We start from the raw sequence: 17,666 nt of genomic DNA on the forward strand, positions 1-17,666 counted from the left end.
CTTTAGACACAATGTCAGTTAGCCCTTTGGTGAAATCATGTAATTCTCAGCACAGCTCGACCCAACTTACACCTGTTTAGAGGTCGAATGAGCAAGAGCACTGACGACACCGTAGACAGAGGGCTGAGCCTTTAAGTTGCAAAGCAACTAGTAACTATAAAAGTACTTAAAAGTTGGTCAGCATTTCAGTTAAGGGGGGGGGGGGGGTCATGATGTACCCCTACACTGATGTATTTAAAAAATAAAATACTGATATTGTGTTAATACTACACATGACATAAATAATCCTGTCAATGGACAAGAGTAAAAGGATGAAGCCATCATTAAGTCATTGGCAAACTTCATAGCAAATTACATGTTCTCTTTTAGATCTGTACTTTAAGTGTATTTTTCCAAAAAGAGACAAAACACACGATGAACAAATGCAAAGAGGAATTTCCCTGATTGCGTTATTATTACTATTTTGCTCAAATCTTCTATAGATATTGCAATGTGAATGTTATTGTGAATCCTTTTGGCCACTGTAATCGTGTAGTGAAAATCTGACACCATGACAGTCAATGTAGTACTCGTATTGTCCATGGATACATAGTGATAAGCACAATATATGTTGACACAATGTGCATCGAACATTAACTTCAGATTAAATGTCACGTTCTCATGACATGACATTATTGATGTACTGTAGGTAACTTTTAATGGAGGTAATGAGTCTTTGTTTTTTCACATCTAGATATTACTGTAAACATATTACAGACAAACAGGTTTCGTAATGCACTGAAGTCAGCGTATGGAAGCGAACGATGAAAAAACACTTATGAGTCTGGCAACGTTTAATCTAGTGCACATCATTGTATTTGTCCCTCTGTGACACAAAGGAAAGTGAATGTCTTGTTTCTCCTTTGATTGAACCAGTAACATTAGGAAGGACTTGAGTTACTGAGACACGTTATTTGTCTTTTACTACATTTTAGCTTCAATATTGAAACTTTATTCAGTGTGAGGTATTTTTTTTTAAACACTGTATATTCAGAAAATTAAAAAAAGATATTAATGATCCAATTTTCTACCAGAAGATGCTATGGTATTTAATTAAATAAACACCAGTTTTAATATATATATAAAAAAACAAACATTTGGGCAATTTTCCCCAAAAGCACTGCAGCCATCATTGGAATAACACTTCATCAAAATATTAGATATACATTGATTTTTCAATGAAGTTGAAACTGAAGTTCAACAGGTCCACAAACATTTGTACACACACACACACGCACACGCACACACACACACACCTTACCCGTTTCAACATGAGGTGCGGGGACAGGAGAAAGAGAGGTTGGAAACATTTGCTCCTTCAGCCTGGCTTCAGGTACGGGGCTGACGATGAATCTCCGACCTGCTGAATGGACCACTTGTGCTGTTGCACTGGGAGCAATGTCTAAGAAAAAAAGGAAGAGCGATATGGCCTCGTTATTTCTAAATCTCAGATAAAATAACAATACTTGCGTGCAAACTTTTCTGTTCTGTTGCAGCTTGTGTGCTAAACAGGCAAAATAAAATTGTGGACCTGTAGAACAGGGACTAATAAGTGTTTTTACCTGGCATGGGGGCAGATATTGCAGGAATCTGCTGCTTGGTGTCGCCTGCCATCTGCAGATCAACAACGCAACATGCTATAAACACTAAAATATCAATGATCTTTTCAGAAAAGGAGCTGATATTTACAGTGTATACAGAGTATCTTGCAAACCCTATAAACGAGCAACAAACATTTTATTCAAAAACAGTTGCTGTTTTTGAATCTGGTTCTTGTAACCCAACACCAGCGCCTACAAACAAAGCACCAACTCCCCAAAAAGGAACAAAGAAAGAGAAATAAATAAAGAGTCAGTGTTGTGTTTACCTGGCTGCTCGTGTCTCTTTCCAGACCCTTCTCATCAGCGTTCTCTATGACCTCTCTGACCTGCTCAATAAATGATTCCCTCTCGCTCTCCAGGATGAACTCACTCTGGACCTGGACACGCACACATTAAAAGAAGGCAGATTTAGATGTGTATTTATTTCAGTATTATGTGTTGCAGGAACAAACATATGGCCTTGCTTTATATTATTCTACAGAGGCCAGTATGTGGTAGTAAAACTTTTGCCTTGTGTGGGAGGCTGTTGAGGAATGTCTTTGTGAAAGTGCAAGGATTAGAGCACAGCAGCCAACGTGCACTTCAGTGAAATGTGCACACTTATTCCCTTTTTTTTTTTAATAATGTTGCATCTCCCCATGCACTCTATAACGGGTGGCATTCGGCCAGCCTTCCAGTGTGGCCGTTCGGCACAACTAGAAACACTTTTGATTTTGGACATGACTGGACAGCAAGTCTACAGAAGTAGTTTTGAGAGAACATGAACCGGCTTTGAAAATAAAAAAATTAAATACCACTCCACTCAAAACTAGTTTTATTTTTCCTGTTCCTACAGTTAAATGTTTGAGCTTTTCTATGATAGATGTGCAGAGTATAAAACTACAAGGCTACCAACATGCTTTGTGACATCACAAATAGTTTGGAAGCCAATCCTGGTCCAATTCAAATGACTGAAGTATGATGTAGAAACTTAAAACCTCGGTTGCACACAGTGAGACGGGACTTTACAATGAGACATCTTGGGTTCAGCAGTTATTTGTAAATTAAATATATTTGCAAATGTATAGATAATGGAATTTTTAATGAGTGATCAGGAGTTCATGTCATTTTCATGATTTTTATTATTATTATTATGATAATTTTTGGGTAAGAGGCATGTCAAACACAAAGTATCATTCAAAGTACACTATTTTACATACATCTTTAAATGTCTGAAGGGGCCCTTCAAAGTGTTAATATGGTTGGTGTAGGAGTAATTTGAAAAGGAGGTGGACAGTAGTGTGACTGTGTGTGTGTGTGTGTGTGTGTGTGTGTGTGTGTGTGTGTGTGTGTGTGTGTACCATGATCTGGGCGATCTCCTCAGGGTTGTCTCCATCTAGGTCAAACCTAAACGTCACCATCTTCCTGTTGTGCGTCTCCAGCTGACACTCTGCTACTCTGTCTCCTCGGTTGGAGATCTACATGCAAACACGCAAACACACACACACACACACACACACACACACACACACACACACACACACACACAATTATACTTTTATTACAACTCATATCCATGACAAACAATAAATATGGGGTTAAGATTTATAGGACGTGTTATTACATTGAGAACATTGAGTTTCGCCTTGGAAATCTTCTCGTGGCGCGATCGACTTCGTACAGATCGTCTCTGATGTCGCTTGGTGGAGCGTCCTTCATGACGCCCTCCTCCTCCTCCTTCATTGCCGTCACTCAGACCTGAGGTCTCAGAGTGGCCGCTGAGCGACGCAGGAGAGACAGAAGACAAACACAGACAAAAAGACGTGAGAGAAAGCATCACAAAGATTAAATGTGATCAAGAAAACCCGATTTGATTTGGCTTTCCGATTATTTATTTTCAGTGAGTTTGTTTCTGAGTTTGTGTGTGCATGCATGTATTACCTCTCTATGGATGAGAGAACTTGAGTTGGCTGAAGTTGGGACTGTGACAGCTCTGAAGACTGTGAGGCCGACTGTAACACACACACATGAAAATGCACATAACAGACAACCAGTACAGTAAGATATCACCACGAACAGCAGGGACACGTGAGGAAGCGAAACACAGTAGGAAAGCATGAAATATAAGCAAAGAGGAGCAAAAGTGGATGAAGAAAAACTAACTAGATTAAAAGCAGTGTCCTTTGTACTGAGTCAAAATGTAGAGAATATAAGTGGGATAAAACACATCAGAATTACGCCAAACAACAACCAAAACCAGGACAGAAGGAGCACAGAAAGAACTGACACAAACAACAGAGGGATCATATTAGATACTCTCTAACAATGCGAACAATCTTATGACTAAGGTCTATAAATGATTACATGGAAATAAAAAACATTTAGACTCCAAACTGGCTAGTTAATTTTTTTTTTAAACGCACATCAAACCATCTACAGTATGAATGAAATGTCAACATACTGAAAAGCTTCTTATCGTCCCATCATCCCTTTCAGTTCAGAGAAATAATGGCAAAAATCACAACTCACCATGTAAAACAAGACGACATCTATAAAAACTATATCTTATATTTAAAAACCATAAAAAAAAAAAACACATAAGATGCGAGTAATAGACATAAATAAACTTTCAAAACTGCAGTTGAGCTGCAGCTGCGATGGGTGAAAACTCACGGTCTGGTTTGTGTCAGCGATGCAACATGTTTTTCAGGTCATGAGTTTTCCCAGATGCACAGCAGTCAGAGACGGACTGTCAACGCCTAACAAGCCTGAATATGACAATCACATGACAGCACTGCTACAGGCTGCTAATATTTAAAGTAGGGCACCTCATTCAAGTCAATTCAAGAGTTTCAAAGTAATGAAAAAACTGACTGCCTCAACATCTTAGTGAGGTACCTTTCGTGGAAAGGGGGGGATGCAAAGAAAAACAACTCTTCATGAAGGGAAACCTTGGTTTTATACATTCTGGGAATCACTGCTGTAGAAAAATATGTTGAGGAATTTGAACAGGGACATGACATCCACTCGGTGGGTTTGACCGTCTATGACCAGTACCTGGGGAGGGGCTTCCATGGGAGTATCAGGCGGGGCGGTGACTACACTGATGATTGGGACCACGGTGGCCAAAGGCTGAGGCCCGGGTGTGGTCACGGAAGAAGGAGGAGGAGGAGGAGGGGTAACAATAGTAGGCACCACCCCAACAGGGATTGGCAGAGGAGAGGGAGGGAAGGTCACCAAGGGAACGGTAGACGTAGACGGAGTTACACTGGGCTGAGAAGGTCCAGGAAGAGGAGGAGAGGGGGGGAAGGAGAAAGAAAGAAGATAAGGCAGAGGATGAGTGGGAGGGGAGGGGAGGTTAAGGATGAGAGCAAGGTCACAGGGAGGATGAGGGAGTAGATAAATCCAGCAAGTGATCAGGAGTGACTAGTACGGACAGACAGGCCCATGTGCAGTCGTTTGCCTCGGTAATGGGACAGTGAGCTAAAGCTGCTCTTTACATCACACCATGAGTTGAATGTACTTGGGGAGAGAAAAAGGAACCAGCCTGATCTCCATGATGAATCATGTTAAAGTAAAGACACCAGAGGAAAGAGCCACCCATAGTTCACTGACGCATTACTGACACGTTCGATTGTGTGTCAAAGACTCAACACAAAACTTTCCGAACAAGACAAGTGGAGCAAACAGTACATCAAGACCGTAGTGAGAAAAACCTCAAGCTCTTAAATCAAACAACAAACTTAGTGACAGAACAACTGTGTAAAACACACACCAGTCGAAGACCATGCAACCACAGGACAAAACTCTACAGACAATGTGCATCACGACTTTACAGGTTGTGGAAGACCAAGCAGATTCTTTTCCCGATGTAGATGTGCCACATTACAAACAGGGAAACAGGGCTGAAAACAAACTCAAACATTTCTCATTAAGACTAGATGAGTGAGATTTAAAGAGATATTTCCTACACTGATTCCTGAAAAGTTGAGGTTCGGAAATAATGCAGACAAAAAAACGTTTTTATTTTTACTGCGTAGATGGAAAGCAATTACATTCAAAGTTCCTGAACCTTGATTAAACATTACTGACGTTTTAGAGCTTTGTATATTGTGGAGCGCATCAACAAATCTGATTTGAAAACAGATAGTGAGAATAATAACTGAAGCTCAATATAAAGACGTTAGAATCTGCTGTCATTGAAGCAGGGTTTAGTATGCTACGGCCACGTACGTGTCATACAGTAGCAGCGCATAACCAAGTCACGTAAGTTGAAGGGGTTCCTCTACCCCTAATGCTTCAAACATCGGTCATTGGGAACTTTTCCTGACGAGAACTATCCTGCTGTTCTTCAGGCAGAGCTGATGGAAACTACACTTCAATCTTCTGTCTAAACTGAAAATCCATTTCATGATTACTGTCCAACTTAGGACAGACACCATTGCTCATTTGATGCATGGGTCTGTGCTACAACATATTCACTTAACAAAAGAACATTTTGTCCACCATCAGGTGGAAAGAATTTTAAGGGCACATGCTGATTTTATTTTACTTTATTGAGTATTTTTTTTTAACTTTTATTTGACACTCAGTGGGGAATCAAACCAGGGTCTTACAGCCTAGGGCGATTGCACACATGTGATCTTACCTGTTTAAATTTCTTTCAAGCATTACCAAACTAGATGCTGGACAGACAGCTGACTCCACACACATTTCAAGATTCTCCTTTGCCTACCGTTTCTCCCATCACATGAAAATATGACCCATCTTCATTTCTATCAAATTTACTGGTGTATTTGCGCTCCATGCTTTCATTCAGGTGGTTAGAAGGAGGACGTAGGGTGAACAAAGGAAAAATGCCAACTGTAAAAATCATCAACAGAAAACAGCTACAATCAAAGGTAAAAAACAAGGTGGATAAGTCTGCCTATATTCTGTTTAACATCAAACAGATTCACTGGCAAAATCTCAGTTACTTACTAAGACGCACACATGCAAACACACACTTATACATCAGGATAGACACGCACAGAGTCACCTACTAACAGGATGCCCACAAACACTGCTAAACAAAATGGTACCTGAACCAGAGCGAGCTTAGCAGCTTGGTACAGAAAATAAAGGTGTTCGATACTGGGAGACGGACTGAGGTCACACAACTACACAAACACAAACACGCATTTTGACAGACAAGTGGGGGTGTAAAAACACATCGAAACAAACCCGGTGGAAACAGAGGCAGCATGCCCATGAGCAAGCCAGAGAATGGAAAGAAAAACAGAAGAGCCACACTGAGCTGATGACGAGTTTCAAGGTGAAAGAAGTAGAACATGCAATTAATAAAACAGAGAACCAAAATTACAACAATATGAACTTAAGATAAATTCAAAAAGATCTGTTTCATTGGTGTCCAAGTCTGCAATTCATCTGTTTATGGTTTTGCATTTATTCCTTATTAATTAATGTCTGACAAAACATGTACAGTTAGTTAGATTCTGGTCATTTGATGTCAACACTGCTTTCAGTATGAAACTGTAGAGTGAAGTTTTTAGGAACTTCCTCAACAGCAGGTTGGTTTTTGAATTTACTGTGTGTGTGTGTGTGTGTGTGTGTGTGTGTGTGTGTGTGTGTGTGTGTGTGTGTGTTTCCACGCACGTAAATGTATAAGTGAGCACAATCATTACAGTATATGCATAAGCATGTAGGTGAAGATGTGTGTTGGTGAAGATGAATGCAGACATCCAGTACATACACACCCACCGAGTGCTTTGAGAAACACCGGTGCAATAAAATAACACAACAGCTCCACCATTTCAATATAATGCAATTAAGTATATCACAACTAACCACTATGATCTCAGTCTTTATACTAAAGTAGGATTATTACCTTTTTGACAACAAAAATGGAAAATGCATACGGTTAGAATGGCAAAGCTGTTGTATTAGATAGCATTCAATTACAGAGGTGTTCCTAATAAGGTGCTTGATGAGCGTATATTCAAATACTGAATTAAATCCAGCCTCTTTATGCAGAAAAGCAGTGATCGTTTGGGTGCAATGGCAAAGTGTTTATTAAGTATTGTGCTGCATATATATTTAAAGTAAAGGTGCTTTACCTGTGCCGGCGCCTGTGGCAGAGTTGTGTGTGTGGGGCTCTGAAGTGACGTATTACTCTGACTCGATGACACAACCTGGAGGAGGACACAGAGAACGTTAACGTGCACACAAATGTCCTTTGAATGTTTGATCGTTTATCAAAATAAGACCAATTTAAGAAAGCTTTAAAATGAGATATTTAAGGGAAACTTCTGCATTTTTTTTTAACATAGACCCTGTTTTCCAGTTGTTTTGGGTCTAAGTATCTGATAAGGACAACGATTGTTTAAAATTGGTCCAGTATTGTGTGCTTCAGCCGGCAGCTGTGAAACCGGCTTCAATTTAATACTTTGGCGCATTGGAGCGCCGTCAGTGTATGTGCACTAAAGGTTTTTGATTATTTTGTTTTGATCACTGATTAACATCCAATTTATTGCACAATCAAATCAGTTTAGAGCTGCAACTAGTTCATAGCGGGGGTGGGAACGAACGCAGTTCTTCAAAAAGACTCCGGTATCACCGCGGGCTCCGTGGGAGTGTTTATCTCCAAGCAAAGGCAACAACTTCAAAGAGCAAAGGGATATATGAAATATTACTGAATCAGCATTAAAATACGATGGTGCTATTTATGCATTATATCTTTATGAGGTGTGGACATTAAGGGAGCTGTGGTATTTAGTGAGAAAGGAGATATAGGGACAAGGAAGACACTGTAATAGTCTTACCTGTTGGGAGGTCCCAGGAGGAGCTGGCTGGGAGGTGGAAGGGACCAGAGCGGGTCCTGGAGATGGCTGAGGGGTGGGGGCCTGAACCAGCTGTTCAGAAACAGATTAAGAGCGAGACAGGCGGAAATACGGACAAAGGAGAGGAGATGTGATGTGATGTTGTAGGATTTAAAAAAAAATTAAGGATGGAGTTGAGAAATTAAAGAGTTTGGGGACAAAGAGAGAGAGAGAGAGAGAAAAAAGAACCAATTAGAACATGTTTGTGGCTCCTGGAGATAAACAACATGAGTGCAAACACAAGGTACGCCTGTTGCTCTCTAGCGATCAGGTTTCACTCTAGATTTTCTTCTTGTGTATGCACACATGCACACAGACGCCACGTACACACACAAACTAATCCGCCCGGCAACAGATATATGCACACCGACACCTACCGTATGCATATACACGTATACTGTATGCAGCATGTACAACAGTACAGGCACAGCATTGGGGTTAGGCAGGGTGTCAGTAGGATTGTTTTTTTACATGCAGGTCAGACCCTAAGTGATTGGCAGTTATAATACAAAGTTGATGAAGCACAGAGTAGAAGCTGGACTACTCCACCGAACTTTAAGGATTTCAGAGAACCATCTGCTTTATGGTTTCTGAAATGTCATCCTGATACTATGTGACTGATGTTGTCTCCACCATTATTGACTCTGATGATGATTTTCAAAAGAGAAAGCCTGCCTGCTTTGAACTGTCGCAGGTTTTCTTTCTATTCTCGGTCAACTTTAGAATTATTGGCATATTTAATTATGCAAATCGTCAAGCTTGACGGGTCGCCACCTTTCCTCCCTGAATTCTTCTACATCACCACAGGACAGCAGTGTCCGGACAGTTATGACCGACCTACTGATGACTGAACCCTTAGAAGGCTGTGTGCAACTTCACTGTATACATGTCATGAAGCTCAACCTCACAAAGTGTGGAGAAAGCTCACACGAGTACAGTATGTTGCACCAGACGCACTGCCACCTACCTATTTCTAAAATAACGTAAACACAATAACGAATTTCAGAGAGAAATTTCATAAATAAAATGTATAGAAAGATCGATAACTCAAGACAAACGACATAAAACAAAAACAGAGTTAATGACAGATAACAAAGACTGAAGAAATTATAAGAAAAGGAGAGTAAACAATGAAGAGTTGACACTGATCGTATCAGCGTTCTAAGGGTTTAAAGCATTTCAACTGTGACCTTTGAACCCTGTGTGGGAAGTTGATTTTCAGTGCGGGCAGGAAAATGACAACATGATATGCCAAAATAAAGAGCTGGCTTGAAGCCGCGCTCTTTAGCATTTACAACACAGAACAACAGAAAGAGTCTAAAATATACAAATGACCGTCTCTCTGCGCGGTTAAACTGCTTGTTTGTCTGAGCCCCCTCAGTTTTGTTGTATGTTTCTGTGTGTTTGTCCATACAAATCCACAAAGTCTTGCAGCTTTAGTATAAAAGCCCCGATCCAGATAACAGATTCATAAACATGCTAATAAATGTACTGGGTTCACGTCTGGAACACATGGTTGTTTTTTTTTAAATGTGGATCTCGATGATTACCATTTTAACAAACTGACTTTGGATTTGTATGAGCAAATATTCAGGTATACCATAGGGACGGTATACGTGCACAAACACACATTTCTCATATACATTCATATATGAACATACAGACAAAATAGTACTTACTGACTCAACAAAATGAACCAAATACACAACATAAACACATGGAGGAGGGGGCTGAGACGCTCTGCTTATGAAGCTGGTACACCGGAGAGTGTCTCAAAGACGACCTTCTGAGTGTTGCTTTCACTTTAAGTAATTATAACTTGACTAAAAATAATCCCTTTTACAGTATTGTTGGACTTAAAATTAAGCACTTCTGTTCTTGGTGTTTCCCAGATGTGCTCTAATTGGTGCCCTCCGCTATAAATCTTTACTAAAGTAGCACTGTCAGGGGCTGAACTAACATTTTTCTACGAGGGTACTGCTCTGGAAGGAAACTCTGTCCAAGAGTGAATAAAGCGAGACGTTACGTCGGCAGACTGTGAGACTCTCTCTGTGGTGTTGACTGGAGGAGGGGTTAAAATCACAACCAAAGACTACATGATGACAAATGGCCATCAGCTGGGGCACCTGGGTCAGCAGGGTATAAAAACAACAGGGACTGGTTCAACAGCCTCTGGGTCAGATTACTAGTGTAATTAAATTTAGTTACTTTTGTCAGAATGAGTTTTAATTGATGGATTACTTTGGATGGATGACTTTATGTATCTATTCTAAATCACTGACTATGGACATGAGAACAATGTATTAATTGTCTTTTCAAAGCTGGAAATCAGTAGCAATGAATATATCAAATCCGTAGTCTACACGATGTTGACAATTTATAGTCAAAAAAGGAGGATAGAGCACAGAATATCTTAAAAGAACAAGTCCCATATATCCATCAATCAATAACTGTTTGTGGAGCTTTGCTAAAAATGCATCTAGTAGCTGACCCAGAGGTTTATGGGTGTTTTTAAGGTCTAAACTCTGTACCAGAGAGGGGTTAGCGGCCTGCATGGCCAGCAATGACTCATGGTATGTCATATCAGGTTGGGCTGGCACCACCCCTCCGTGCCGGGCCCAGACACTCTGGATCAGAGTCTCCAGCTGAGTTGATGATGCTCCCCCATGCGGGAGCTCAGAGGACAGGGTGGGGGGGAGAAAGTTCTGCGCGGAGGGCGGATGCCCCAGGGGATCTATGTGAAGCCCTCCGCCTGATGAGTCGTAGAGCGACGTGCAGGACGAGCGAGGGATGGACTGAGCGGCCGACGTGTCGAAAGGCGGCGGTGGCGACTGGAACTCTCCTGCATCGGAGGAGGCCAGAGAATCACTAGAAGGTTCGGGGCTTCTGTCCTTTGCGGTAATGCCTGGGTGGTGAAGGAGAAGACTCCCTGGAGGTAAGGGCAGCTCCGGACTGATGTACGCGTACAGCTCTTCCGTCACCGGCTGGAGGCGGCTGTATGTGCCGGAGCCACCGGACCCCGTTCCACTGTTGTCCTCCAGAGGGAGGTCCATGGAGCTCCTTCGGGCACGGTACAGTCTGGATGCCAGGAGACTCGGGTCTCCGGCGGCAGCTGCAGCTGCGGCGGCTGCAGCTAAATGAAACTCAAAAACACTTCCAGTCGGTGGCAGAGCATCGGCCATAACCGGAGGTGCAGAAATAGGAAAGGAGGACTGGGAAGCATGCTGCGGAGGATAACATCCTTCAGATGATGAGGAGGAGACAGAGCCGCCGGCGGACGCACTCATTGGGGGTAAAGGTGCAGGTATCGGGCTGTGTGTGCTCATTCTTTGCATGATGTGTGGGTGCAGGAACCCCGGTTGAGATGGAGGACCAGGATCGAAACCCAAACTAGCAGCAGCAGCTGCTGCCTGCCTCTGCTGATGGAAACCCAAGTGGCCAAGCTGGTGCGTAGTCATTGGGTACCCTCCGTACGCCATCGCTTCATAATGGTCCAATAAGGCAGCTTGATTTAGACTCAATCTCCTCACTGCTTCCTCATGCTCCGCTCTAATGTCCTTGTAGCAGTACAGAGTCGGATCAGACTGTCCCGGGAAATGCAGCGGCTCCCCAACGCCAAGTCTTTGAGCAGCTGCAGCAAAACCAGGGTTGACCATGAAGAGAGAGGGAGTCTCAACAGCCTCCATCCCAGAGAAAGGATGGAGGCTGCTCCCATAGCGAGGGTAGGCGGGCTGGAAGTGCCGCGTATGCGCCTCGAGAATGGAAGTGCTCTTGCGTCTCTGGGTGTTGTAGGCCTTCGGAGGCCCAGTGGGAGGAGGCGAGAACGAAATGGGGCGCTCGGGGATGGAGGGGAAGAAAATAGTTGGGGGGTCTGGGAGGGTCGGAAGAGGGATGCCCCCTCCTCCTCCTCCTCCTGCGCCTGCTCCTCCACTGAAGGGGTGTGGCATTGAATGCTGCTGCGACAATGAGATACAATGGTTTTAAGAATGAGACTCAGAAAATGACAGAGAACCACAGCAAAGGCCCACATGAAATGGAGAAAATAGTGCAGCCAAAAGAGCATCATTTCAAAATATACAGAAAAACCGAGAAAAGGGTTTAAATTCACCCTTCACAATAAAAGCAAAAATGATGTAGTTAGGAAAGGAAATAATAAACTTAAAAGCTGTAGAACGAAGTGATGACATGAAACGAACAGGTAGAGGCACAAAGTGGGTTACGATAAACAGATCAAGTGACACACAGATACAGCACAAAGACAGAGAGACCACACAGAGAAGACAGAACGTGAAGCATTAAACGTAAAGAGAGGGAAGGCCAAATGTTGACTCAGTTTGACAATATTATAATGCATCTGCAATCAGAATTTTTTTTTTTTATTATTATAGAGAAATCCCTGCAAAATGTTGACCTTCTGGCTGAGTAGATGCAGCCGGAAACTTTGAATTAAGTTATAAAGAATATGACAACAAGAAATAGATCTAAATAGTTTAAATTAATTTAAACCATGGGTCTCCATCACCATGTAGAGCACAAGAGAGTCTCTTTGGTAGATTGCAACACTTTAATGTTGTCACACTCCTGATGTGATCAAATGCAGACGGATGCGTTAAACAAGTATTCAAATATGATAATAAAACTATCATATTAATCTCAATTAACCCTGAATATTTGGGATACTTATAGAAACCTTCTGTAGTTTGTCCACAACATTTGTTTAATTTTAGTTCTAAAATGAGCCATTTTCCCGACAGCAGATACACGAATATATTGAACATTTGTACCACAGAGAAAAGTTAAGGCTCAGGCCAGTCAGTATGTATTTAATATGAGCACATGGTGGCCGACTCGAGGGAGAGAGGGTAAAAGAGAGACCGATGTGGAGAATGATAAGACTCACAGAAGAGTCTGAAAAACTAAAACAAACACAGATATCAAATCTACTTATCAGGATAATGGTGCCACTTAAAATGCATGCGTAAGCCTGCAGTGTAACCCTCCTTTGCTAAAAGATTTAATCAATATGTAAATGACAAATGGATAAATATTGTATAGATATAAATACAGTAAGCAGGGCTGGTAGGTCGCAGTGCTACTAAACCAGATCAGTTTTGTGCTTCTTGTCTAACACTTATAATTTTAAGTTGAAGATAAATCTAATTTCTCTACTAATGTCTCTACATACTGTAGCTGCACTCTATGGCAAATCACTGTACTGAGCTGCTGCGATAGCTTCAGTAATTCGAGCTGTGCCATTAACAATCATTCATTTTGTGTCAGTGTCAATTACTAATCTATCTAATTGATCATTTTGAAACGGGAGACTTTTCTATAAATCAGTTTTCTTAGATTTAACTTCAGACTCCAATGTGGCCTCATCTTTTCCTCTCTCTCTTCCTCTCTGGTTCTCACCAGCGCTGTGGCCCCTGCTGGGGTTTCTGTTTGTGAACCTACAGGGGTGGAGAACAGGGTGGGTAGGCTGGCCCTCCGCTGCCTGGCCCCGGGCAGGGAAGGGGCTGGGTGAAGGGGCAGGACCGTCTCCAGGGCCTTGGAGAGGCGCCCGGCGAACGTGTCCCTCTCAGCTGCGAGAGGTACGTAGAGGGGGAAGGTGGAGGAGGTGGTGGTGAAGGAGGATGAGGAGGACAGGTCAGGAGGAGGTGTGGTGGGCTGTTTCGGACGGGCGGCCAGGGGCGAAGGGGCATGAGAGAAGGAGTAGGAGGAAGGGGGGACGCAAACAGACATGCTACGACTTCGACGGCAGCGCGACACCGGCTGGAGGCCGGGGGAGGGGTGATGGAGGAGGGCGGGGCCACATGGAAAACAAACATAAAGAAATTAAAACACAAGAGAACATAACAATAACAGGACAGACAGGAAAACTCAGCGATTAACTGAGGAAAACACAAAGAAAAATAAGCTATATGACGAATAAAATAGTCAAAGTTATACAGTTAATGTTTGTGAAAACAATATTTGAGTTTACATCCATTCTAACAATAAAAATAAATTAACAAGAAAAAGAATGGCTCCCTAATAGGTTTTAGTAAAATAAACCCATACACATCACAAATATCACAAAGACACATAAATTAAGTGATAAATGCAATAAAGACAAAAAAAAATAAAAATAAAACTGAAACAGAGCAGTGACATAAGAAACAGAAAAAAAAAACCATTTGAAGACAATAAGAAATAAATGGACACATTACATAAAAAGGAGGAAGGATTATACAAAATTATCCATTTGGATCAAATAAGGTAATTTCTTTACAGGTCAGTTTGGCTATTTCAATGGTTTCCTGTGAAAAAATTCTGTGTTGCTTCAAAAACCATTATTGAGTTATTCACTCAATCACCAACTCCATCAGTGTGGGCGCTGGTAGTTCAAAGGTCATTCAACAGCATTTGGATCCAAAAGGTCATCGGATGTTAGCGTCTAATGTGGCATATTGAACAAAAAATGCTCACCTCTCCATTAGCGACTACTTATAAAGAGCCATTTAGCAAGAAAATGGACTCACATGCTCCAGTAATCAACGGCCAACAACTGAAGATGATGGTTAAAACAGAAAGTGTGAAGAGATTAAAAATCCCTGAGAGTGAGTGAGTGAGGCTCGTTCAAAAATCTCAGCCCGTAAGAGAAGAGTAGAAACAATCAGTTATTGCTAAGATGTACATGTAATGTATTTAAAATGCCATTTGTGGAGTTTTCATTTCAAGTATATATCAAACATATTTATTACTTTTTGCCTTTTTTTTTAAATTTTTTTTTACTTGATCAGCACACTATGCTGGAAATGATCCTTCTGTATGACCAACGCAAAACAAACTGAGGCCGACGAGTGTCCAAACAAATGTGCCAAACTATGAATGGTTTTAAAGAAATGAATAAATATGAATAAACAACTGATGTGACAACTACATGAGGATGAAGGAGCGTTAAAAAAAATAAAGAAGTCTCAGAATAAAGAAGGAGGAAGATTGAGGGATGGAGACAGAAATAAGTAATTGGTTCAAAAACAGCATGATTGTAGGAAACAGGGAGTCATGACATCTCGGAGGGAGAAGAAAGAGTTGCTGATATCTAAGATGAAATACAACAGACAGTGAATGGCTTCAACAGTTTTGTGGTCTGAATGATTGACTTACTGTCTGACTAATAGAGAAAACATCTGACAGTGTTTAAACTAATGGTTTAAATGGCTGAAATACTGACTCACAAACTGGGTTGTGTCGTTCTAATGTTGTAGGTTACGTGACTTGTTGGCCAAGAAAATCCAACAAAAATCCAACTTAAAAGGTCAAAAGGTCATGGTCTCCTAATAAAAACCCATGATCGGCATTCTCTAGTGCATTTAGCTCAACACACACACAGGCAATTCCCAGCTCATTTCCAAACACCACAAACTTCACTCCAACCCACTCCGCAGCGCTCACGTCAAACCGACGAGTCATGTTCAGCACAGCTGTGAGCGGAGCGAGCCGCACTGACACTCACAGTTGTGACATGACTGTCGCAGGCAAATGGCGGATTTTAAGTGATGTCGTCGCTTACCATTGGCTGTGGCGGCTGGGCGTAGCCGGGGTGCTGCTGCTGTGGGGTAGCAGAGGGGGTGGAGGGGTAGGGGGACTGGGGCTGGGAAGGGGGCTGGGAAGAAGGGGGGCAGCTGTAGGACATGGTCAGCTGACCCAGGTGGGGGGAGTCTGAGGAGAAAACCGACGAGCCCTGGCCGCTGTCCATGCCGCCTTCAGCTGAGAGGGACAGAGAGACACGTGTGAGGACATCAGGACGGGAACCTGTCATCAACGCTCTTCAGTGACTTCAGTGGCATTTAATTAAAGGGAGGAATAATTAAGAGCCAGGTCCAGAGTGTGTTCTTGGTTACATTAGGATGAGCACATTTGAGAAGTAAGTCAACAATGGCTGCCTCTGGTTTACAGGAAAACATGCACAATCTGACACTGAAACAACCTCCTGGCTCATGAGGATGATCAGTGTCTGCTCAGCAAAAATGTTGTTTGATCTATGCATTAATATTTCAACAAAGTCATATTTACATTAATACGGTATATTAATTTTTTTTTTTTTTTTTTTTTTAAAGAAGCTCATTAAAACGCAAAATGTTTTGGTATTAATAGATTTAATAGCGTGGATGGAAGATGGTTGTTTTTAATGTAAAGCACTTTGTGGTACATGGTATTTGTATAAAAACAAATAAAGTCTGATCGATCGATCGATCTGCCATCTTACATGCGTGTGAGATGCCGCCGTGCTGATAGTAAAGCTGCTGTTGCTCCACTTCCGTCTCCTCTGTCTCCACCTGCAGACAAGAAAACACACGCTCGGGTCAAACTAACTAACAAGTCTTTGAATCCACATTGTTCACACTGGAAGTAGGAAGAAGGGCCTCGTTGTTTCTGACTGCCGGGTGGAAATGGTCCTCCACATCAAGAACACCTAAATCAACCTGTCCATCCAATGAGCAGTCAGTGTTTAAAATGTCTTTAACCAGCAGTAAATCATAAAACCATGCTATCTGACAGTACCAGTCCAACAAACCTGTGTGTGTGAAGCTTTGAGTGTCTCTTGTTGTTGTTGCTGCTGCTGCTGCTGCTGTTGTTGTTGTTGTTGTTGTTGTTGTTGTTGTTGTTGTTGTTGCTGCTGCTGCTGCTGCAGCTGTTGTTGTTCTGCCTCCAGCTTTCTCTTCTCTTGTTCCTCTCGTACGAGCTGCCGCTGTTCTCTCTTCCTTCGGATCAGAGACACGCGGTCCTTGATAGCCTTGGCCATGGTTTTATGGTCACCCTCAGCAACGTAGCCAGACTCAACCTTGGGAGTGAGGAGAAGCCACACGGATAATAAACAGGCCTCTTTTTTTTTTTTAACTCCAACCCTTCGATTTTTACACTTTATACATCAACTCCCGCCCCCATCTCTCCTTACCATAAACCCCTTTCTAGCCAACATCCCTCCCTCCTGTCTGATCCATTTTGCCCAAATCTATCCATCCATTCACTGCACGTACCATTTCCTGGGCCACATCTTCAGGGACATCTTTGTTCAGGTCAAAGGAGAACTCGATGGCTTCGTTGTCTTTGTATTTCCCTGCAAACAGGTTACAAATTGTTGGTCAGGCAATTATCACCGGTACAAATGGCCGTCTACCAAAAT

At 42.1% G+C, this 17,666-nt stretch overlaps 1 protein-coding gene across 12 annotated transcripts in view; it reads right to left on the reverse strand.

The window, feature by feature from the left end:
- The window catches only part of wnk1b (WNK lysine deficient protein kinase 1b), a 96,835-nt gene that overhangs the window by 15,624 nt on the left and 63,545 nt on the right, over positions 1-17,666 (reverse strand). For 9 of the 12 annotated variants that reach the window (XM_069156673.1, XM_069156670.1, XM_069156676.1 and 6 more), the window contains exons 8-21: positions 17,521-17,600; positions 17,058-17,324; positions 16,749-16,818; positions 16,053-16,249; positions 11,029-12,453; positions 8,441-8,530; positions 7,736-7,810; positions 4,677-4,892; positions 3,561-3,631; positions 3,244-3,397; positions 2,981-3,097; positions 1,907-2,017; positions 1,602-1,653; positions 1,301-1,441 (exon numbers count right to left, since the gene is read on the reverse strand). In XM_069156673.1, the coding sequence (XP_069012774.1) occupies positions 1,301-1,441; positions 1,602-1,653; positions 1,907-2,017; positions 2,981-3,097; positions 3,244-3,397; positions 3,561-3,631; positions 4,677-4,892; positions 7,736-7,810; positions 8,441-8,530; positions 11,029-12,453; positions 16,053-16,249; positions 16,749-16,818; positions 17,058-17,324; positions 17,521-17,600 (3,066 nt within the window). The remainder of the gene's footprint in view (positions 1-1,300; positions 1,442-1,601; positions 1,654-1,906; positions 2,018-2,980; positions 3,098-3,243; positions 3,398-3,560; positions 3,632-4,676; positions 4,893-7,735; positions 7,811-8,440; positions 8,531-11,028; positions 12,454-16,052; positions 16,250-16,748; positions 16,819-17,057; positions 17,325-17,520; positions 17,601-17,666) is intronic. The other 3 variants (XM_069156669.1, XM_069156680.1, XM_069156677.1) reach the window with 3 other exon arrangements.

Source organism: Embiotoca jacksoni, unplaced genomic scaffold (assembly GCF_022577435.1).
Source record: "Embiotoca jacksoni isolate LCO1_2020_lvr unplaced genomic scaffold, fEmbJac1.0.p SCAF_21, whole genome shotgun sequence".
Classification (NCBI taxonomy): domain Eukaryota; kingdom Metazoa; phylum Chordata; class Actinopteri; family Embiotocidae; genus Embiotoca; species Embiotoca jacksoni.